The sequence below is a fragment of the Panthera tigris genome, chromosome A2, assembly GCF_018350195.1.
Source record: "Panthera tigris isolate Pti1 chromosome A2, P.tigris_Pti1_mat1.1, whole genome shotgun sequence".
Lineage (NCBI taxonomy): Eukaryota > Metazoa > Chordata > Mammalia > Carnivora > Felidae > Panthera > Panthera tigris.
In genome coordinates, this window is record NC_056661.1 from 134,115,220 (window position 1) to 134,140,184 (window position 24,965).

Genomic DNA, 24,965 nt, shown 5'->3' on the forward strand with positions numbered 1-24,965 from the left:
TAGTTGTTCGTTGAGGCCACTCCTGGAACAGGAGAGCAATGCCATGTCATCACAGAGGGAAGGATGCTTATCATCCTGTTTTCCGTTACTGGGCCTGCTTCCAAGCCATTTGAAATATGCATCACATTGTTCGGATTTGTTCATGATCTCAAGGCCAGGGCAAAGCCCTATTTGAAGCTGTTTAAGATGATAAAGAAAATGTTTTACTCAAAGTGTTACCTGTCAGTTTTGAGGAGCGTACAAATTATTCTTTTCCCTAAAACAGGATGGGGCTGACTTCTTCCCTGCCCTTGTCTCCAACTTCACCCTTGCTGTTCTTGAAACTACAGTTTACCATGAGTTTAGAGTAGGGAAATTTTACACACACATGATGACATAGATAATACAATGGTACTATCAGACCCTTGCTTTTATGTATTATTTATTTTTTGAGGGGGGGGCACAAGTGAGCAAGGGGCAGAGAGAGAGAGAGAATCCCAGGAGGGGTGGGGTGGGAGGGCGAGAGAGAAGGGGGAGAGAGAAGTAGGTCTCACCCGAAGAGAGGCTCACATTCACTGGTCACGGGACTTGAGCTCACCTGAAGCGGGGCTCATTCTCACCCAATGTAGGACTAGAACTTACACACCATGAGATCATGACCTGAGCCGAAGTCAGATGCTTAAGCAACTGAGCCACTGAGCCACCCAAGCGTCCCAAGAAGAGAATCTTATTGAAGAAGATTTCTAAATTCTGACCATGCTTGTTTTATCCTTATTTGATTGAGGAACAAATAGAAGAGGGCATTTTATACTGAAAATATTTTTGTTAGGATCTGCATAAACGTAAAGCTTGTCTTAGTCACTAGAAAATTTAAGGAAGATTTCACTTTCGGGAATGTGTGGAGTGCAATTTTGATGAGAAAGGTAATTATTTAGGTAACCTTCCAGCCCTTTGAATCATTATAGAACTGTCATCAGATGATTTGCCATCATGCCTACCACTGTTATTTCTCTCTTCAGGTATCAGTGATGATGGGTATATTTTACATCATGTGCTCAGTTCCATGAAGAACTAGTTAACTGGTGATTTAATTGTCCAGACAGGTCATGTATTGATCATGTCATTTTTCAATAGATACAGCTTAATATTTTCCTTTAGATTAGCTCTGAAAATGGCATTTTCTTATTAATGTATGTTTAAGCCTCAGACCATTGCATTTTATAGTGGTCTGTGTAAATGGAACGCTCATGAATCTCCCAGGACTCTGGTAAACAATTCCATCTTTCTTTTCATGGCCCTTAGTGTCAGTAAAAATCACTGACAAAATAATAACCATGCAATACAGAGTGTCTTTTCTATTTTATGTTTATGCCTTTATTTGAAACTATAATTAAATAATGTCAAACTTGCAAATATAGCAAAATAGTATCTGCTGTTTGAATATAATACAGGCCAAATTCTATAAACTTTAATTAAGCCAAGCTTGCATTGACCTCAGTAGGAATCTGGTTGAGGATCTCTTTTAATTACCCCTGTCTTAAAATATGTAAGAATTTTCACATTGCTTTTTTCACTCGTAGAACAATGCATGGATAGCTAAACTAATAAAATGTTTAAATAGATACAAATCAAACTTGAAAGGTTTAAACTGTTGTTTTCATCCTGTAAGTCAGCTGAGAAAAAGCATACAGACTGTAGTTCTAAATTATGTCCATAGAGTATTTCAAATCCAGTGAATTAACTCTCCTTTTTTTTCCTATTTGAGCTCATAAATGTTAACCTCAGAAGTGCCTCAGATTCTTCCACTGAAATAAACTTGAACTGACAATAGCCAGATGATGTAAAATTGAAACTGAAATTCTATCCTTGGCCCATCCCATGTTCTTCCCCATAGGTATTAGAAGACTCATAGGAGAGTTAGTGTTTTCACTGCACGTGAACTGCAATATTTGGGCAAAACAGGGCATATAAATTTCTGACTGCCAGGAGAAAGCAATTACCAGCATGGAGAAGATAGCTGGCAGTAAATAAACAGAGCTATGCTAGATAGTGAGTGAGTTTAAAGATTTATTTAGAATGACTTAGCTTATAGAAAACAGGCCTTGTATTTATCATATATCTTCATTCTTCAAGTTTCTTAATATAAAGGCTAATTATACCACCAAAACACTTTTTGTACGGTATTTTAAAATGAAATAAATTGAGATATGCTGTATTGGACAGCTAAAACCAAGAACAAAACTAGTCACTCATAGCAAAACAAACAAACAGCACTTTGAAAATGCAGTATACCTGGATAAACATTATTTAAGGATAATGGCTCCCATTTGTCAAGCTCCCATATTGTGTCTGGGTGCACTGTGAGCCAGGTGTTATCCTGCTCTTGCAGGTGAGAAAAATCAGCTCACTTGGTGCTCAGAAGCCCCACTGTCCCTGGATGGGAACCCAGACCTGATTCCAAAGGCGGTGGTGCTCTTAACTTATGTAATGTGCTACCTCTCCCGTGATGAACCCTTTCCAGCAGCCCCACTGCTTATCCAGTGCCTTCTCTTTTATTTTGAATACAAGTGCCATGGGAGCCTTTGTGGCTCTGGAGAAGAAGCAAGAGGAACTTTTATGACAGAAGAGTTTTCTTACAAAGTAGTCTCATCTAAGTCTAAGCCCACCCCCTCCTCCAATGCTAAGGGTTAGAGAGGCAAGTAACTTACCTTACAGTCGGTTTAATTCTGAAGCATCCTTCAAGGTGAAATAATATTCTTCACACCACATCTGTCAGTGGACCTACTTTGCAGTTCAGGTGGAGGAGATTTCAGAAGTGGGATTCTAAACTGTGGTTTATCTGAAGTTGGATTATTATCTTGATATCATTATAGGACTCAAGTACAGTGTATTAAAATCTATTAGATCACATTATTTTTTGAGGAGATTCTCCAAATGTTGTTTATTCAGACATCAATACCTTAAGGAACTACAGAGTCACCCCCAACGGGAAGAAGTAATTGTGCTTCAAAGACAGTTTGAAAATAGAAAACAAAGTCTAACTGATGAAAATTGAACTGTTCCTGACTTGAGGAATTACAAATGAAAAGGACAGCTAATGAATTTCCTGTGTTTGAGGAAGCAACTTTAAAATATATGTGTGCATACACACACACACACACACACACACACACACAGACAATAATAAAAACAGTATCACTGCCCTGAATTAATTTTAAGTAATAGTAAATAGTAATACATTAATTAAAAATTCTGTCATCTTTGAGGCGCTTGGGTGGCTTAGTAGGTTAAATGTCTGACTTAGGCTCAGGTCATGATCTCCCGGTTCTGCTGTCAGTACAGAGTCTGCTTCAGATCCTCTGTCTCCTCTCTCTCTTCCCCACCCCCTCAAAAATAAATAAATAAACATTAAAAAAAAAATCTGTCGTCTTTGTTCTCCTTCCTTTCTGAAAGAAATAAAACAGTATAAAGCTGTAGCCCCCATGTGGCCACCACTCACACCATTTACCTCCCCTGAGGCACCAGCAACTTTTCCAGTTTGCTTTCCTTACATCTCCATAATGCATACCCATATAAATGATATGTAGAATTGTATGCATTTAAATATTTAATTAGATGCTATATTCTACAGCGTATTTCTCTACAGAGTATTTCTTAAAATTGCTTGATATTTTTCTACATTGAGATATATTAGGCTTAATTCACTCCTTTTGCCTGCCGAAAGCATTCTGTCATATGTAGATACCCCACTTGATCTGTCCATTCCGCTGTTTATGACAGTGCTCCCCATCCTGTGTGAATATCACAGAATGTAACTGTGCAGAAACTCATGTGAATGATTTTTAGGAAACAGAGATGGAAGCATAAGAATTGGGTTATAGGGTAGGCCTTTCTTATTTTTTTATTTTATTACAGTCTGCCAAATCAGTTGTCTGTAAGAGATGTTACGTTTTTCAAATGTAATATCACTATGAAACTCTTCTTATGAAGACCTTTTACTTTTTCTAATTTATTCCCGTTAACCAGGAGTTCGCAAATTAGAGCCTGAGGGCCAGATCTGGTCTCCTGCCTGGTTTTGTAAGTAACTGCTTACTGCTGCTTTCACGCTACAGTGTCAGAATTGAGAGTTGCAAGAGACAATACGGCTCACAAAGCTGAAGATATTTACTCTTTGGCTTTTCACAGAAAAAAAAAAAATCTACTGACCCCTGTAATAATAGTATTACCTATTATCAATCTATTTACTTTTTTGTTTGGCTTTTTAAGTGATTTAATATTCAGCCACATAAACAAATAAGTAAGATGATTTTAGACTGTGATAGAATCAGTGGAAAAAGGTGATGTGAGTGGGATGAGGACATTAGATAGAGTGGTAGAGAACGTCTGAGAAGATGCCATATGAGCCTAGACCCAGGCGATGAGGAAACCAAGGCTCAGAGAGGGTAAGTAGTTTGTGCAATGTCACTTGGGTAGTAAGTAATAGAAAAGAGTGAGTTTTAAATTCAGGAACAACTCCACATATGGGGCTCTTTCCTCTGTAATACAGCTGTCTTCATACATGCATGTAAGCACAGAACAAAGCAGGTAGGTAAGTGTTGTAGCAGAGAAGCCTAAGCAAAATGGTGTAGTTGTCCTGGGCTTGGCAGGCCAGAGACTAGGGTTCTGATGTGTTGAAATTTGGAATCAGTACTGATGACTGGGTTTGAATCATAGTCCCAGCACTAAGTTTGGCTGAATCACTTAAATTTGCAGCCTTCATTGTTTTTTGGTGGGGCGGGGGTGGGAGGGAACTCATCTGTAAACTGAGGAGGGTGTTTGGATGATCTCCATGGGCTCTTCTGGCTCTCACTTTCTATGATGCTGTGACTTTAGGAGGTGGCATTTGATCTGGGCTTTGGAGGGTGGGGTGATTTTGACAGGCTGCCTTGTAAATGATGGGAAAAGGTATTCCAGGTGGTGAGAACAGTTTGAGCAAAAACACAGTGGCTAGTAACTGTAGAAAGAATGCTGGGAATGGTGTATAATAGTCTGGTCTGACAAGGCTAGAGTTTAATCCTGTACAAGACAGAAGAGGCAAGATACATCTGGCACTGAGCTGAGGGAGGGTCTGAAAGTTATGCTTAGGAGCTGGGGACTTTAACAAGTAACTTTTGTAACTTCTGTAACTTTTACAAATTACAAGATTTGAAAGGTCTTGTGTCTTTTCTTGAGCATCTCTGTCCAGTGACTGGCCTCTGTGTATGAACAGCTCCAGTGATGAAGACTTCTCTAGGCCATCTGTTCCATTTTCATACATTTTCATACTCTAAGACAGGTTTTCATTACATTGAGTCAAAGCTTATGGGTTCTAACTATACTTTTTCTAAGGTGTAGATAAAATCATTGGAAGATTTTTGATGGTAGAGGAACATGTTCAGGGATATATAACCTGAGGGCCTGAAGTAGGCCTGTTGCAGCACACGTATAATATATACACCAAAGGTAGAGATAACTTTTAAAAGCCTTTAGAAAGCATTCCATTCATGAAATATGTGTGGAACACCTACGATGGGCCAGTCAGTAACCAGGAATCTAGTGATAAGCCAAAATTTCTACTCTCACACTCTTTCCTGGCTCATGGGGAAGATATAGATCATTGTGACAAGGACTCTGGAATTTGGGGGCAGGGGTGCTTCACCAGGCAGATAAGAGGTAAGGAGTCAAAGGGCAGGTAAGGGTTCCTGGAAGTTGAGGAGCTGTCCAGATTGATCAAGGAGGCAGAACGGAGAGCACTTCACACAGGGTGAGCATGGAGATAGAAATGAGAATAAATGTGACCTATTTAAGGAACTAAAAGCTGTTCGTGGCGAGCTGGCACAGTGGACAGAGACTGGTCATGAGGAGCTGTGTGTGCCATGCTAGGGATTTTATATTCTGAATTTGATGAGAAACCAATATATTTTTAATTGCAGTATAAATGACATATAATACCCTGTTAATCTCAGTGTATATTATAGTGATTCAGTTTTTTTATACTGAATGAAGTAATCCCCATGGTAAGTCTAGTTACCCTCTGTCATCAGAGTTATCACAATGTTATTGACTCTGCTGCCTGTGCCTCACATTACACCCCCATGACTTATTTATTTTATAACTGGACGTTTGTACCTCTTAATCCCCTGCCCCTTTTCCTCCCACTCCCAACCTTTCCCTGCTCTGGTAACCAACAGATTGTTTCCTGTATCTGTGAGTCTGTTTCTGTTTTGTTTTGTTTGTTCATTTGTTTTGTTTTTTAGATTCCACATGTAAGTGAGATCATAGAATATTTGTCTTTCTCTGATTCACTTATTTCACTTAGCATAACATTCTCTAAGTCCATCCACGTTATTGCAAATGGTAGGATTTCATTCTTTTTGTAGCTGAGTAATATTCCATTGCATATAATACCACAATTTTTTAGGTGCATTTATTTATTTTGAGAGAGAGAGAGAGCGAGAGAGCGTGCTAGTGGAGGAAGGGCATTGTACTCCACTGTCAGTACAGAGCCCGACACAGAGCTCAAACCCACGAACGGTGAGATCATGACCTGAGCTTAAGTCGGACACTCAATGGACTGAGCCACCCAGGTGCCTCTAACACATCTTCTTTTCCCATTCATTTAATGATGTACACTGGGTTGCTTCCATATCTTAGCTATTATAAATAATGCTGCAATGAACTTTGGGTTGGTATTTTCATCTTCTTCAGATAAATACCCAGAAGTAGAATTGCTGGATGGAATGGTAGGTCTATTTTTAGTTTTTTCCATACTGTGTTTTTCCACAGTGGTTGCATCAATTTATATTCCCACCAACAGAACACAAGGGTTCCATTTTTTCCACACCTTCGCCAAAACATGTTGGTTTTTGTCTTTTTGATAATAGCTAATCTGATAGATATGAGGTGATATCTCATGCTGGTCTTGATTTATATTTCCCTGATGATTAGTGATGTTGAGCATCTTTTCCTTGTGCCTGTTGGCTCTCTGTATGTCTCCGTTGGACAATTTATGTTCGTGTTCTCTACTCATTTTCAGAGTGAATTACTTGTTTTTTCATTTTTTTTTATATTAGAAGTCAGTATTCTTTTTTTGCATTTTCTTCTCTAATTTATATTTGAAATTTTAATTCCAGTATAATTAACATACAGTTTTATATTATTTTCAGGTGTACAATATAGGGATTCAACAATTCTGTACATTACGCAGTGCTCATCATGATAAGTGTACTCTTATTTTTAAATTTAAATTCAAGTTAGTTAACATACAGTGTTGTCATGGCTTCAGGAGTAGAACCCAGTGATTCACTTCTTACATATGACACCCAGGGTTCATCCCAAATACTTTCATCTATTTCACCCATTCCCCTCATCACCTTCCCTCTGGTAACCATCAATTTGTTCTCTGTAGTTAAGAGTCTGTATTTGGTTTGTCTCTTTTTTTCCGTTGTTCATTTGTTTTGTTTCTTAAATTCGAGATATGAGTGAAATCATATGGTATTTGTTTTTCTCTGACTTACTTCACTTAACGTTATATTCTGTAGATACATCCATGTTGTTGCAAATGGCAAGATTTCATTTTTTTTTAACAGAGAAGTAGGTACTCTTAGAAATAATTTTTCCTGGGGACACCTGGGTGGCTTGGTTGAGCGTCTGAATTCAGCTTAGGTCATTATCTCACGATTTGTGAGTTCAAGCCCCACATCAGGCTCACTGCTGTTAGCACAGAGCCCACTTCAGATCCTCCATCCCACTTCTCTGCCTCTCCCCTTCTTGTGCTCTCTCAAAAATAAGTGGAAATGAGGGGCGCCTGGGTGGCTCAGGCGGCTGAACGTCCGACTCCGGCTCAGGTCATGATCTCGCGGTCCGTGAGTTCAAGCCCTGCATCGGGCTCTGTGCTGACAGCTCAGAGCCTGGAGCCTGCTTCCGATTCTCTGTCTCCCTCTCTCTCTGACCCTCCCCCGTTCATGCTCTGTCTCTCTCTGTCTCAAAAATAAATAAACGTTAAAAAAAAATTAAAAAAAAATAAGTGGAAATGGGGCGCCTGGGTGGCTCAGTTGGTTAAGCGTCCGACTTCAGCTCAGGTCATGATCTCGCCGTCCGTGGGTTCGAGCCCCACGTTGGGCTCTGTGCTGAGGGCTTGGAGTCCGGAGCCTGTTTCAGATCCTGTGTCTCCCTCTCTCTCTGACCCTCCCCCATTCAAGCTCTGTCTCTCTCTGTCTCAAAAATAAATAAATGTTTTAAAAAAATTAAAAAAAAATAAGTGGAAATATTTTTAAAAATAATAATTTTTCCTCCCTAATTTATAGAACATACATATACTCCTTTTAAATATATTAGAACATATGGAAAATATGAAGGAAGAAATAAAAATCATCTTTAATCTCACTAACAATAAATAACAATTGTTAAAACATTTTGGTGTATTTCTAACCAAGTGTGGTTCTGTGCATGCATAGATAGAGAAGAAAAGCATGATCTTATTGCAAAATATAGTTTGTATCCACTTTTTAAATTGTAACATTGTGTGTCAGCATTTCCTAGGCCATGTCATTAAAAATTATTTGAGAATTTAACCTCCAATGTTGATACTTAATAGCATAAAAGATGACTGTGTCTTATTATACTTGAATGCCTCACAATGGGTTAAATTAAGTTGCTTGCATTTTTCAGTATTATAAATGATGTTGTGATAAATAGCCTTGTTTGTAAATATGTATTCACATCTGCCTAGTTCCTTGGGGCCATGTCAGTGGTTGCCTCTTCAAAACAGGAGTGTGGTGGACTTAAGTGTGTATATTTGAAAAGCCATTATGACAGCAGTGTGAAGGGTGGATTGGAAAGAGGTGATCCAGAGAGGCAAGAACAAAAAAGATGCTATTTGAGCAATTTAGCCCATATATAATATAAGAGTATAAACTAAGTTATTGGCAACAAGGTCAGAGAAAAGAGCACATGGTAAGATTCTTAAGGTGTTTGCTTGTTTGCTGGTTGTATAACAACTTTCTAGGAACTTGATGAAAGCTATCAGCATTTTGTACATAGTAGTTCATGGGTTTAGGGACCTCTAAGATGGCTGTAGTTGGTAGGGCAAAGAGAGTAACAGGAGTTAATGGTTCTTTTCTCTGAGAGAGGAATACCTATTGAAGAGAGAATAGGTTTGAAGGGTTGGTTTGGGAAAGAAGAATTTATGAGCACAGTATTAGATACGTCAGGCAAAACTGTTAGGGAGATAGTTTATGAATGGATTTAATAGCTTAGGAGGAGGTCAGAGCAGGATGTGAGAATGTGGGAGCCATCTTCACAATAGTGCCTGTATTGAGACAGAGACATTGGACACAAGACATTGGACACAAGACATTGGACACAGGATTGCTCTATTGGACACAAGAGCAATCCTGGATGTCAGGGTGTTTATGAGAAGAGTACTGGATATAACTGGGGAGACTACTTACTCCTATGTAGGAGGCAAGGGGGAAACTAGAGAAAGAGTGAGGGGATAAGTATGGAGAAATCCAGAAGAAAATGGTGTTGAGGAAGCCAAGAGAGAAAAGAGTTCTAAGGGAAAAGTCATCAAACTGTCAAACGTTGCCAAGGTCAAGCAAGGAAAGAGACTGGGGAGTATCCACAGGAGCAGTGTGGGTCACCTGTAGATGTGGGGTGAGCAGAGTCCGAGGAGCTGTGGGGTGGAAGCCAGAGTGCAGCTATGCGGTGAGGAAAGAAGGGAGCCAAGGAAGCAGAGCGTGCATGGCTTTTTTCTAAGAGACCTTCTTGTGAGGGGCTGGGGACAGCAAGGTGATAGCTACAGAGAGGTGGAGCCAGCGGAAGGCTCACTTTTCCTTGTTTATGTTAAACAAGGAAAGCTAGAATCCAAATTGTCATATGACTTTGATTACTTCTCCAACGTTTGCCATTTGCCATGTTTAAAATCTGTTATTGGTGATTATTTTTTCGGATGTTGTGTACCATGTCGAAGCTTGCCGTGAAAGTGCTGCTGCCCAGACGCCTAGTGTCCTGCTTCAAGTTCTGTTGAAACAGGCTGAGACTCCTGTGTTTGCTCACATGGTCTCACTGTGTCTTGGCGAGACTCCCTCTCAGTTTCTAAGCTGCAGCGTGCTACTATTTGCTGCTACGGTTTTAAAATTACAGAATAAGACTTAAGTCCTTGAAGTTTGACCTTACCTGAAGAATTGGTCAAAAATGACAAATGTTTAAATGTTGCAGTTTAGAGAATGTCTTTATTGTGTTGCCAAACGCTGAATGACAGAGAGCTTTAATTCTAACGAGCCCTAATTAGAAAAGGGGGGGGGAATCAAAGAGTAATGTCAACCAGAATCAAAGTGAACCAGAACAAGAAATACTTTTATTGGTTACAGAACATTGACAATGTGTGGTATAGTCTTATTCACTTCCTTTACTTGCAGTGAAAATACTGCAGGCTGTCTCTAGGGGGTTCAGATAGTCTTACCGAACACATAATCATTTTGATAGGTGTTTTTCATTGGTAATATGATGCTCTTTGGGACTGCAGAAAATTATTTATTTTTATAGATATGCTAAATGATTCTTGGCTCTAAAAAACAAAATATGGCAAATGTTTCTAATATAGGAAGAAGTGGATAGTCAAGGCAACGTATCCACTGGTTTCTTAACAGTGAGTTAGCCATTTTTTGAGTATTATTTCTCTCAGCACAATTGCTTTAAAGATGTTGGCATCAAGAAAAGAGGGCATTGTTTTATAATAGAAAACAGTTATCCATATAAAATATTAAATAAAGGATATATACATGTACATATACATCAGTGCATATGTGCATACACATACCATATATGCATATGATTTTGCTGTATAAAGAACCTGGTTATCTTTCTGTAAGATAAGATTTTATCTGAAATTCTTGGCCCTTTCTTCTTTGTTTGCTTTCTAGTGAAGTTCATTATTATATCCCTTGCCTCCCTTTGGACCACTCTTCCTCCCCATCCTGTCTAGAACCTTTAGGCCATTGCGTTAATCATTCTTTCCTAATTCTAGCCAACTCTTCTTGCTCTGTGACTTTTTACTGAATCTAGTCCATTCTGCCCAGCCTCAACCTCACTATTTGACATCTTTGCTATTGTACCTGGGCTGGTGAGCACTGTTAACTAAAACTTGACAAGGATGCCAGTTGTAGTTGTGAATTCATGGTCCCCAATTTGTTAAGCCCTTGAGATGGCCTGAGCAATCCTACAAATCCCTTTCTGGCTGTTCTACACTGTCACCCCCATCTTCAAATTTCCTCCCTGCCAAAACTATTCCCTCAGTTTTGGAAAATGATCTTGACTCCTGTTTTCTTGAGGCCACCAGCAGGAACTCCTGAACAGCAATCCTTTCTGCTACTCTCTACAACTACCTGCACATTTTCTCAACCCGTATCGCCTTCTAGTTATTTTCCTGCTTTTTCTCCTTAACTTTGTCACCAGGCTGCTCCAGGGAATAGTGCTTGCTTGCTTACCCTTCTGTTCTCTGGTTTTCATCCAAACTTCTCTTACCAAAGTTAACCTATTAATGCCCATGAGATAGTGTTCAATCTTTGCCTAATTTGCATCTATCATATTCTAACATTACTGAGCACCACTGCTAAGCGTCTTCCTCCATTTTTATGAGACCCCCTCACTTATGGATTCTCTTCCACCTTAGGGTTCTTACCAACTCAAAGCTGCCATTTTCCTAAAATAGCAGGAAAAGATTTGAGCATCTAATGCTTTACAAAATAATAATTGGTATGAATACTTATAATTCAGTATTACCTATACTTCTAAAATTATATTTTTTTATCCTAAATATATTACAATTTGGTACTCATTGTACTTTTAGAAAATAGGAAATCTATATTAATCATCCTTGATTTCTTCTTTCCTAGTTGATGAAGGAGTTCCCCTTGCTGAGCATGTTCAACATCCATGAAAACCTTCTAGAAGCACTTCTGGAACTACAAGCATATGCTGATGTTCAGGCAGTCTTAGCAAAGTATGATGGTGAGTCCTTGGTTATTTTCATCTACTTGAGAATTTTTCTTTTCTTGATGTATTTCAATGATTGGATTGGAAAGACCATTTCAAATAGTACAGCACTTTGATAACTATCCACTTACAGAGTTTTCACCTACAGTTTTATGATGGCATTTTTAAAAATCTTAGAGTTTAATGGTTGGTTTTTAGTGGGGGCCAGAAATGTCATGTGGCCTGTGCTACATTCCTCTCCTTCCCTCCCAGTAGGTTCCCCTTGTACTCTTCCCATCAACAAGAGCTATGCATGCTCTGCTTTATTGCCTCCATGGTCAGGAATCACTCAGAATCTCTGCAGGCAACACAGATCCTGTTAGGACAGCCCTGACTGTTCGAGTCCTTGCTACGACCCCACATCAGGTGACTGTGACCACTACCTGTTGGTCATGTTGATCCTTTGAAGCAATATAGAACAGCTAGTGGCCCTTACTGCAGCCCTTATGATAGCTTAGTAAATATTTAAAGATAAAATAATGTGCCCTTCATCCCAGGTCTTCTCCTCATTAGCAGAATACCCCCCATCTCTTCACGTGAAGGGCTTTGAAATCCCTTCACCGTCTAGGTTACTTACCCGTGAGGTTATTCCATTTTGCCTGTTATTAATAAACTGACACATCTCAAAGATTTCCAAACTCTTGTGTTAATATTGCCATTGTCTGTGAATTCACTAATTGATTAATTGCAAAAGAATTACCCACATAATTACCTGCCATGACCTAGCTACTGGAATCTCTGCAGAATTGTATGCCATTCTACCTTATTTAATTAACTCTCTCCCCAAAATAAACATGTTTGCTTATAAAATGGACATTAGGGAGTGATTACTTTTGTCACATACTAATTTTTTGCTTTATGAAATATTCTTTTCCTTAGTAAAGCATCTTCAGTGCATTTAAAGAACCATTCAAATCTAACTTCCCAGGAACTCCTCAAACAAATAGAACAAGCCATTTTATTTTAATACAGTTCTTCATAAGGAATCTCTGAAGTAGGTTGGAGTTGTCCTCTCCTACAGTTGGGGAAACTGAGCATTGGGAGACTGTTTTAGTTTTGTTTTGTTGTTAATTCTTGCTCAAATCAATGGAAACTATAAGCCCTCAGCCAGTGATGGCATTACTTGGCCTGTGTGAACACAAGCACCCTGTGTAACAAGATACATGCTACCTAGTATGGAACTGATTTTAGAAAGACAGAAAAGTATTTGTGGCATACGTTATAGTAAACAAAATAAAAACTGTTTGGCCTTCATGTCAGCTCACTTTTGTTCTCTGTTTATTTGCTGGAATCTCACTATTTGTCTGACCTTGGGAATCTAAGCCATAAGACTAGCTTATAGGCAAAATGCTCATACATTGAGGGTCTTTCGGTATAAAAGGAACCCAGTACCATGCACTGGGTTCATGTGGCCATGCACCTTTTTTAGATCCTACCCTGTAGCCATCAATGCCATAGCAAGGGTTCAGTGCTCTCATCCCTAGTGCTGACCTGTGCTCAACCTGGTACACCAAGGCTTAAGAAAAAAAAGATGTAACTGGTAAAGCCTTTGATATCTCAAATCCCATAAGGCTCCTTTCATGACGATCTCAGTTCGTTACAGAAATCATCAGCTTTGTGTTATAAGACCGATTGTAAAATAGAGAAATGAACTCATTTGGAGCTTTCTGTCATCTCTGTCTATCCCGTTGCACAGCCTCTGTTCCACACCAACCAAATGCTGATTTATTAGATTCTGATAACATATGTTCACATTATTTGTTACAACAGCCCGTCCCACCCTCCACTAAAACTTGGCTCACGCTTTGCAAAATTCCTTTGTGGCAAATGGACAAACTCACCATACCAGGGCCCTTGTGTTGAGCTTTGTTTATGTTGTGTACCTGGCAACAGACATGATGTTCTTATTCATTATTCATGGAAAAAGAGCCTCATTAGTGGCAGGACACATACTGTTGCTGAGATGCCTTGTTAGGGGTTTTGAGTTCAGCAGTTGTCAATAGACTGCAGATGACCTAACCCCGACTGAATTCTGGAGGGTGTTTTGGTGCGGACTTGGCTCAGGCCTCAGTCATTTACAGTAGAAATATAATGAAGTGGCTGCTGAAGTTACTGTTCTTGTAGAACGAGCCGCAACCACACAAGACTTTTAAAAAACATGCCTCTTGTTCCTCACCCCATACCATAAAATGGGCTGTTTCAAGTTCATCCCTCCTGCTTTTCCAGGAGACCCAGAGGATCTTGACTGAATTGTTGCCTCATTTTCTGGCCCTGTACAAGGTGCGGGTGCTTTAGAGGGCTTGGAGTACAGACAGCAGTTAGGGGCGCCCTGTTCTTTGCCCTGGTTCAGATGTCATCAGTCTAATCTATGAGATGCTGGAGACAGCACTTTGAATCCCAGCCTCTCCATGCCTGTTCACAGAGCCACACCCAGAGCAATAGGATTATATGTTATCTTTGCAAGTTGGAATGCTCTTGTTGGGTAGTTGTTTCTTGGATGGTTTATGGGTACAGTCCTTCTTTATTACTTTTGCTCAGTGGCCGAATTTTTTAAAGAGTGCGTTGGGAAGTTATGACATAGTGGGGTTTGTACTGCTGTTCTGACCTTTGCGAAAGGATTTAGAAGTATGGCAAGGTGCGAGGGGAAACCAACATGTTCGAAGAAAGGAGAAAGGTAACGTGTATCCCTTTGCTTCAGTCTTTTTGTTCTTCATCTTTAAAACAATTTTTTTTGCCTCTGAGTTTTAAAAGTGACATTCACAAACTCCATTTGCAGTGAAGCACATGGATCCCTCGGAGGATTACCGGTTACTTGGTCATACCTGTCTGTAATCTGCCGTCTAATTTTGATTCTGCCCTTTAGATATCTTCTCATGTTATGTTATTCCAGCCATTAGTCTGAAGTGCTGTCTTGCTATCCTTAGGAGTTTTCATACTCTTTTCAATTTGCTAACTCACATTATGGGTGGGCAGTTTTTATCCAGGTGGTTGATCCTGCTCTTAGAGTCCTTCATACAATGACTAAAATAACTGTGGCAACAGCTAGTATTTATGAGTTCTTACATTGTGTCAGGGTCAGACATGATTCTAAGCCCTGTGCAGATAAACTCATTTATTCTTACCACAAGCATAGGAGGTAGATACTATTATTAGCCCCATTTTATAGCTGTGGTAACTGGAACAGAGAGAAGTTAAGTAACTTGTTCAGATGCAGAGCCCAAGACGTTAAAGTAAAGCCATGGAGATGTTATATGGTGAGAGAAAAGAGATAAACTGAGGTCAGTCTTTGTTCAGTAAGATATGAATTTCATGAAGAAAGGAAATCCAGGATAAAAAGAGGTGGTCTGACTCTAGGCCCTTGGTCTTAGCCATCTTGCTTCCACTGTCTCTGCTGTTGGCAGTATTTTTTATTTTTATTTTTTATTAACACCACTCTTATTATTGTTATTATTAGCTATAGTTTACTGAGAACTTACAATGTGCCAAGCACATTATACACGTTCCTCTAATATAATAATAATGTTACCTATAACATCATGCACATTACCTATAGCCCTCAATAACCTGCAAGGAGGTAGCTATTCCATGTTAGCAGATGCAGAAACTGAGGCTTGTGGATTTAAGTAACTTTCAAGATCACATTCTTTGAAAACTGCAGAACTGGAATTCAAATCCAGGTCTCTCTGGCTCTAAAAGCCCATGTGTTTTTCATAAATGTAAGCTTTGCTGAAATGACTTGCTCTGCTCCTCTCACTACTTTTAGAAAGGCATGAATTAAGCGGGCTGGAGCCATGGTGCAGAATTTCAGTGATGCCAAAGTGTCTTTTAAGATTCTTTAAGAACGTGGTATATCTCTATTTGCTTGTCTTTCTGAAATTCTCTTCAAAATCTGGCTTTCTATTTTCAGTCACCTTGTGCCTGATTTCTTTAGTCACAAAGGTTTGATGTATGGCGTTCATTTAATTGGAGATTTATCAACTTTTTTTTTTTTTTTTTTTTAGTCATACATTAGCTATAAACACAGGAATGTTTTTAAGATCATTAAGTCATCAGAACTTCTTTTAGAACAATTGAGAAAGTTGTTACAAGCTTTGGGTTGCCTTTCAAAGGTGCTTATAGACCACCTATGTTGAAAACCTAAGTCTCAAAGATTAGGGTGGCGATGTAGAAAAGAATTCATGCATTTTTTATTCATTATCACTTGTGCATTTCAATTTTAGAAGAATCTTATAGAACAACTGAATGTGAACTTGAGTGCTATAAGATACCTTCGGGAGTGTCTAGTTTTGTCTGTCTCTAGTCAGCGGTCCTTGGGGACACAAAAGGCAGTCACAGATGATGATGAAGAGAACTTGCCCGGTGCCAGCCTGCTGAGATCAAGCCCTAGCTCTGCCTTTCACTAGCTGAGTGAACTTCAGCAAATTACTTAGTCTTCTAAGCCTTGGTTTCCTTCTCTGGAAATGGAATCAAGGCTTAGAAAGGCTGAGTAACTTGCTCAAGATCACACAGCTGGGAATTTGTTGTGAAGATTAAAATAGTTAAACCATGTTAAATGTTTAGAACAGTGTGGGGTACACATTAAGTATTCAATAATTCTTAACCATTGTAAAGAGCCAGGATCACCACTCCTGAACTTCACCACTGTTCTCCATCAGTTTTGTTCAAAAGGAGAACCATATATAAAATGTTAGTTAAAATGAGGGAATAAGAGCCCTGTCTTGTGCCCCCCAAAAAGGCAGTGTGTGGCCTACTATTAAAATTAATTATGGATCTAGTAGGACAGGTAGGTAGATAGATATTTGATAAGAATGGAAATGTTTAGTTTTATCTACAGATAATTCTTAAGCTTTTGGAAAGCCGATAAAAAAAAGTGCCAGGAATTTCACTCTGATCAAAAGACAAATTGTTTCAGCCTTGGGGCAATTTGCACCAATGGAAATACAAATCCAAGTTCTTCTGGATATTTACTCCATTAGATCATTCAGTGATTGCCCTAAATTTGGGGACAGAAATTTCCCTGTGAGGGACAACTGGTCTTTTATATAGTCATGAATGTTATATAAATGCAACAACTGTGTCAAGACCATTTTTACTGGTGCCATCGAGCCCATCCTAAATTAGCACTATTATCTGCTATCTGGTAATGTGCAGAGGGTATACTTTTAAGAACAGGACATGTTTCTAACACTGGGGGAAATACTTTCATCTCAGTAGATTGAAAACAGAGGTTCTAAAGAAAGCACTGGGGAATTACTCTATGTTGAGACTATTCAGAGAATAAGCTTTTTGCTGATACTGTTTTGCAGAGTCAGCATGTAGTTATAAGCAAAAATTTCGTAAACTTTGTTCATTGCCCAAGGCCTTACAACTAACACAAGCTACTCAACTATCATAACAGTTCCTTTGAAGTAGTCACTGGATACTCTCTCTTTGCATGAGGCTATCTTCCATTTATGTTTAAGGAATGGGCAAGAATAAGAGGGATTTGAGATGCCAGGAAGACCAGTCAGTAAAATCTGTATTTAGGCCATCAGTGTCAGGCTTTGAGCGTCAGGCAGTCCAGACCTCCAAAACAGTGCTTTTCAGTCAAGTGTATAGTTGTGAGTTTTGATGCCATAGGCACAACAGCTTCTGAGATGTATCTACTACAAAATTAAACTGTATTCAGGAAAGAAGGTTTGAAATGTAATCAGTCCCTAGTGACAGACTGTAAGCCCAGTCTGGCTCCCTTTCCTGGGCTGGCTCTTATGGAAAAGGTCAAGATACCAAGGCAAGTGTTGAAGAGCATCCTTGTGTAAAAGATGGGCAAATGAATCACATAGCTGCTTCATTGGAGGGGAAAAAAAACCCACAATATATCTATATATATCTATCTATCTCAGCACTGATACCATGGGCTATGGTTTCAGGCTGGTAAGAATGAATCACTGAGAAATGATGGCCTTTTATAGCTTTGTACGGGGTGTCCTGCTGACTTGGAAACCAAAAGGTAGATCTGTCAAGTGGACTAGGCCTTTGAAGTTAGCAAATGATTGTCATATTATATGCAATGAGCAGGAGTTCTAATGATAGGTATTATTTCAATAAAGACTGTATGCATGAGAAATTTCTATTGTCTCTGATGATGGAAGATTTTTTATGAATGCATACGTATGTAATTCACATAGTTGGCACTCAAACAAACCCTCTAAATTTATATTGGCTTTCATAACCCTATTGCCTCGTTATCGTAATTTACCAAGGTAACATCCCTCCCCAGCTGGCCGTTACCATCCCATAAACTGCCGTGCTGGACTTCAGGGCACTAGCCACAGAAGGGCTCTCTGACACAGACCTTCTGGGGTAATCCAATCCAAAAGTTGCAAATAACATCTGGTGTTTGACTTTATAGCATGAGATGAATTTTTCTGGGTGTAGTTGAGTCTGTGTTGCCTGCCCCTCCCCCTGCCCCAAATTACTAAGGTCATGTAGTATTTCCCTGATTGAATCATTGAACTCCCAGGTGGCATTTCTTTTTGAGGTTCTGGTATAGGAATCCTTTTTATTTTTTCAGTGAAGCTTTTCCCTTTGGTTGAAAGGGGACCTTGGATTGGCTTTTTAAAGGTGGGACGAAAAGACCTCAGACTGTCTTAAGCCAAACCAAACCAAAACAAAACAAAAAACTAGGGACAGAATTCCACATTTCTGTTCTTTTCTTTGTATCATATCATGTACAGAAGTAAACTCAGAAATTTTACTGAAGAAAGCCACATGAAGGACAGCATCACATAATGGGATAGTCATAATACATCTCATCCAAAAATAGGTTAGGAAAGGGAAATGGGCTGCATTTTTGTTTGTTTGGTCATTCACTTTATGGCTCCAAAAGTGTCTGTCAGGACCAAATGTGTGGATTAATGTAAACTTCCAGTGTATCAATATGTTGCCTGACCAAGAAAAGGGTTGTTGTTGTTGTTTGTTTATTTTATTTATTTTGAGAGAGAGAGAGAGTACAAGTGAGTGGGGGACAGGCAGAGAGTGAGAGAGAGAATCCCATGCAGGCTCCGCACTGTCAGCTCAGAACCCAACACGGGGCTTGACCCCATGAACCATGAGATCATTACCTGAGCCAAAGTTGGACGCTTAACCGACTAAGCCACCCAGGTACCCCAGGGATACTTTATATTCCATAATCTTAAATGACTATAGAGAGTAATTAGGGTTTTTTTTTTTCAAATTAATTCAGCAAGGCTGCATCAGATCCTTATATTGAAAATATTAATTTTTAGGTGCTTTCAGATTCAGAGATGAGTATAACCTATTCTGTGTTGCCAAGAAGCTTTCAGTCTGGTGGAGAAAGATGTAAAGAAACCAAAACCAAAACCAACCACAGTAAATTGAGGTGAGATGTATCAGTGCTCAGTAAATCTGTTTGAAACATGCTGTAGAGGTACAGAGAAAGAAACCCTTTGAGAGTAAGCCCCGTGTTCTCTTCCCAGACACTCGTGTGTGAGGGTAGACATTCAGAACAGCTGTAGTGAACGAATGACTTGTTAGCTGGAGATGCCCTATGACGTAGTGTCCTCATTTGTGAGGTGCTGTGGGACTTACTTATGCTGTCTGCTACCCTTGAAAACATTGTTTTAGAATTATAGATATGAAATTGACCCTCCACTGACCTAGCTCATGCATAGGAAAAGGAGTGATCCTTTTAAAATTACATCTTATTATTATTGTAGATTAACAAAAGGAAATTAGGTCAAAAAGATGATCACTGAAAAAACTGTTCTATCTAAAGTTTTGCCCCATGGGTTTTCTGAGACACGTCAGATTGACAGTTTTACTCATAATTACATAAATTTCCCTCAAGATTATTACACTGAATTTCAAGTTTGATATTATGAGCATTTATGACTTTTGAAAACTTAAGAGTCATTCTCCCTGAGATGACCTTTTCTTTCAGTGGCCTCATTCCCATACAGGGTCCTAGGGAGCCAGAAGAGGTGTGGTTTGCCTTCCCTGTTTTTGGCCAAAAACCCTTCTACTTTCCTTCAACTTTGTCAGCTTGTACTCTTGCTTTCTTCCTGCCTCACTTTTTAATTCCACTGCTGTTTCAAATAGACATCTAGATTTAGAACACCAGTACCGTTTCACCCATTTTGCTAAAACTGCAGAAGCAGTGATAAATGCAGTACACATGTTGAGAAATAACAAGTTTCTGGCACCCTCCTTAAACACCCATCAGTACTGACACTTTTGGCTTCCAGAAGCTAAATTAGGTCTAAATGTTTACATATCAAAGGGAGCTAATATCAGGTGATTTGAGATGTTAGTATATTAACCTAAGATTTCATTCAGCAAACACAGAACCACCAGCTATGTTTTAGGCAGTGTTTTGGATTGTGGGTACAAAGTGATGAAGAAACAGTTTTATTCCTGAAACTCACCATGTAAGTAGGAGAGGGGAGTAAGAAAACAATTGCTGTAAAGACTGCAAGGGAAGCCTTCCTGGTGGAGGTGGAGTCTGAATTGAGCCAGACAGTGAAAATACTAGAGACAAACAGCTCATGGAAAGGTTCAGGAGCAAGATTGACCCAGCCTGCATGGAGTACTCCATGTATCCTATAAAGCAGAGGAATGGTGGAAGGCTACAGCAAAGGGCTGAATACGCTTTGGGCAAGTTAGGTAGGGACCAGATCTCACAGAGCTTTGGACCTAATTCTATAGGCCCTGGAGAGAGACCATGCATGAGGCAATCTCAGCAGAGATGGTCTCCAGTCTGACCTCAAAGTGGAGAGAGTGGCACAGTGGATTCATACTATTTTTTTGACTTGAGGTGGTTGAGGGATGAGCACATGATGTTAGAAGCACTAGAGGGAGTGGAAACACATGGTGTTAGAAGACATCAGGGAGTAAAAAGCCACTGAAGAGCACCGGTGAGGTGGTTTCAGATGCTGCAAAGAAGCAGGATTCTATCAGGGAGATATTTGCTCAGTTTTTCAACCAATCAGTGTAAAAGAGTTTATTAGAGTTTGGTTTTTAATCTTTAAACAACTAATGGGAATCCCAGTACAGAAACTTTTTTATTTCCTGGGTTATTAAAACTTATTATTTTAAGTTATAACCATTTAATTTAATTTGCTTTCTGGTGATCTCTTAACTACAGGAAATTGAGGCCTATGTAGACCTAGCATATACCTTAGATAATCTGTTAGGGGGGTGTAACTAAGACACAGTTAGAGCCTGCCAAGACTCATGCAGCCCATTAACAATCAGGTAACTTCTGCTGAGTCATAACAATGACACGGGGAGAAAAAATGTGGAATGGGGAACAGGTGTGAGTGTCCACCTAGTCCTTAAAGGTTGTGAATTTAGAGAGTGCAGTACAGGATGTGAATGCCTGTGTGTGTGGATCTACAAGTCTCATTTGCCAAAAGCAGAGCATCCTATAAATCCGTGCTTTGCTGACACTTCAGTTAGTACTAAAGTGGTCAAAGCCTAAGAGTAATTAATATGCTGAATTTAATTTTTACCAAAATGGAAGAACCTTAAGAGAAGGAGATCATGTTGTCTTCTTATAGCTCACAGTCGTAAAAGTAGGGAGCATTAGACAGATTTCCTGAATCTAAAAACAAACAAGTAGCAACAAAAGCCAAAAGCTATGCCCTTTTTTAAGTTAGAGGAAAGATAAATATAAACCCCTAACTTGAGACTCAATAAACAACTTTGTGCTGACACCATTTGGCAAAGGAAGACACAGAGAGTTTTAAGTGGAGAGTGGTTCAAGAAGGATGGGAGATATTCCCAACTGGAAGAAAATGTAAAGGAAAACAAATGATTAAAGTATATGAAAGGTCAGAATGACAAATAGTTAAAGTGGGGTAGAGCTTGTAAGCAGGTATTAAAGGTGGCTAAAGTTCAGAGGAGGCAAAAATCTCAAGACTTTCTTTGTGAGGCTGTTTTCTGAGCAAAATGATGCAGAAAGTATAAGGATTGTAAGGGGAGTACACGCAAGCATCACAGTGACAGTATGGGGTGGTGACAAGAACCTGCTATTGAGAGACCAGTCTGTTACTAATTAGTAAGTAAGCTCATAAGCATTTCACTTAGCTTCTCTGGTCCTGTATTTCTTCATCTGTAAAATAAAAGATTTTATTGACCTTCACAGTTGTGTGCTGTTGTCCAATTCTTTGATCTATCCTGTAGTTCTCCTATTTGGAGAAGACAGTAATGTGTTTATAAGTTGATGAGAATATGCCTTTATTCACTCCTATATTCTGTTTGCCCTCAATAATTGTGATTCTCTTTTTGTTTTTTTAGAATTTCAGCAAATAAGTCAATACCAGTAAAATTCTAGGAGATGACTATATGTGGTTTATTAACATTTAGGAAAGAAAGAGGTGATTGAAGATCTAACATGGAATTACGAAGGAAGTTGTGCTAAATAAAAACAGACAAGATAGTGGATGTGAAAATATTTGTGGTCTATACAGTAACATTTAAATGTTTCTTATTAATTTAAATGGCCATTTTCTACATATTTCTGAATTAGAAGAATGCCATAGACATATCCTTATTTAATTAAAACATTTGATAATGTTTTGAATGCTACCTTTTTAGGTAATGTGGAGCAATGTAGTCATAATAGCTATTGTATCTTTAATGTTTATTTTTGAGACAGAGACAGAGCATGAATGGGAGAGGGGCAAAAAGAGAGAGGGAGACACAGAATCTGAAGCAGGCTCCAGGCTCTGAGCTGTCGGCATAGAGCCCGATGCGGGACTTGAACTCACGGATCGTGAGATCATGACTCGAGCCTAAGTCAGACACTTAACTGACTGAGCCACCCAGGCACCCCAATACCTATTGTATCTTTAAGAAATGGTATGATTTAATGGTATAAGTGGTATATATAATATCTATTATAGCCATTAATAAATGGTATGATTTAATGGTTTAAGTGGCATATATAATACCTATTATTACCATTAATAAATGGTTGTACATTCATCATTGCAGACCATTGCAGATTTAGGGTGATCTCTAGAATGTCATTCCTGGATCCTTTCCTTGGTATTGCCATGGTCAGTATTTTTATAAATCAGACCTCGTAGACAACGTGGCACAGTTCAAAATCATGTGCTGTGGGGACAGCTCATATTTGTTTTAACTATGTGATACTGGCATATTTCTTAACCATTATATGTCTCGCTTTTCCCATCTGTAAAAGAGGGTTAGCAGTTAAGTCCTATCTCAGAGGGTTGCTCTGAGGATTAGGCAGAATAATGTGTATAAGTGATTAACACCAGCACCTGGCATTTAATAGGCCGTTGATAAATGTTAGCAGCAATTTTGATGATGATAACAATCTATGGGGAGGAAGGTATGCCTATGGATTGTATGGCACAAAGCTGTGGTTGGTAGCTTGAGTCAGAATGATGACTAATAGGCTGGAATGACATTCTGAAACTATTAATTAAAAGTCAATGGTTTAGATTTCATTTTAAGATTTAAAATGTAATGGAATCAAATATGAAATCCTGCTTATAGGTTCATAAATTTTCATGGTTTCAGTAAAAGAGAAAAGATTTGGCTTTGGCTGAAATTAATTTGATAGAACCTGGATGGTTTTGTTGACTACACAATCACAGGAACAAATGAGGACTTCCAGCTGTCCCACACCAGGGTCATCCTAGCTGTTATTCAGAGAGGTGTTATGGCTGTACTTCCTCAAACTGTACATTTCCCTAGAACTCTGTACTGGTCAGGTTTCAGGGATTTAGGGGATTATTTCCACTTCTAATTCGCATATTTTGAAATCACTCATGACTCCATAACAAAAATAAATGAGAAGTTCTGAAGAATATATCAGTTGAGGAATTAGAAGTATTTATTCTGGAAAAGATTAGGTTTAGAGGAGACATTTAAACCATTTTAATATTTGGAAGGCTGACTTGAGAAATGATCAGATTCTTTTATGTTAATGGAAGGCAAAACTAGTAAGTAACTTTGGATAAGGATTTGTAGAGAGAATTGGCGGGGGGAGCAGAATGATAAAAGGCAACTGAAATGTTATGGAAGTTAGATTGAAGTAAGAGAAGACAGCTTCACATGGCCCAGGATTATAGGTTTGTTTTTTAAAAATTGTTTTTATTGAGGCATAAATTACCTATAGTAACATGCACAAATCTGAAGTGTAGAGCGGGATAACTTTTCATTTTTATATACACCTGTGTTATCACCATCCAGGATCATAGAACTTTCCATCATCTCAGAAGGTTGCCTCATGCCCTCTTCTGGCCAATAACTGCTCTCCAGCCCAGAAGTAATCATTTTTTTCTGATCTCTGTCACCATATACTAGTTTTGCAAACTTTCACACAACCACTTTGGAGCACTGTTTAATGGTTTAAACATGTGTCTGTTTTCTGACTCAGCAATTTCATTTCTAATTACCTATCTAAGAGAAATGAGTTTTACTTTTTTTTCCCCCCCGAAAACCTTACACGGGAATGGTCACAACAGCTTTATTCATAATAGCCCAAACCTGGGAAACAATCTAAATAAATAGCTATTAGAAAATAAACATGTTGTGGTATATCCACACAATGAAGTACTACTCAGCAATAGAAAAGAATAAAGTACTGATACATGCTCCACATGGATGAATCTCAGAAACATGCTGAGTGGAAGAAACCAGATGCGAAAGAGAACATATTCTATGGTTCCAATGAAAGACTTTCATGACAATTTGATTTTGAAAACCTAAGACAGTTGGAGAAAGTTCTTTGCCTTTCAGAAAAGGACCTGTATAAAACAAAAGATGGCCAAGAAGTAGAAGGAAAATTAAACTAAAGCCGGGAGTTCAGCTTTGCTTAAGTGAGAAACATTTATTTAGCATTCCTTGTGTCTGCAATTATGCGATATCTCATTATTTTGTTTCTTTTCATGTCC

The 24,965-nt window shown here is 38.9% G+C and overlaps 1 protein-coding gene across 14 annotated transcripts in view; it reads left to right on the plus strand.

The window, feature by feature from the left end:
- The window catches only part of ST7 (suppression of tumorigenicity 7), a 262,668-nt gene that overhangs the window by 191,029 nt on the left and 46,674 nt on the right, over positions 1 to 24,965 (plus strand). For all 14 annotated transcript variants that reach the window (XM_042970459.1, XM_042970436.1, XM_042970442.1 and 11 more), the window contains one exon: positions 11,895 to 12,009. In XM_042970459.1, the coding sequence (XP_042826393.1) occupies positions 11,895 to 12,009 (115 nt within the window). The remainder of the gene's footprint in view (positions 1 to 11,894; positions 12,010 to 24,965) is intronic.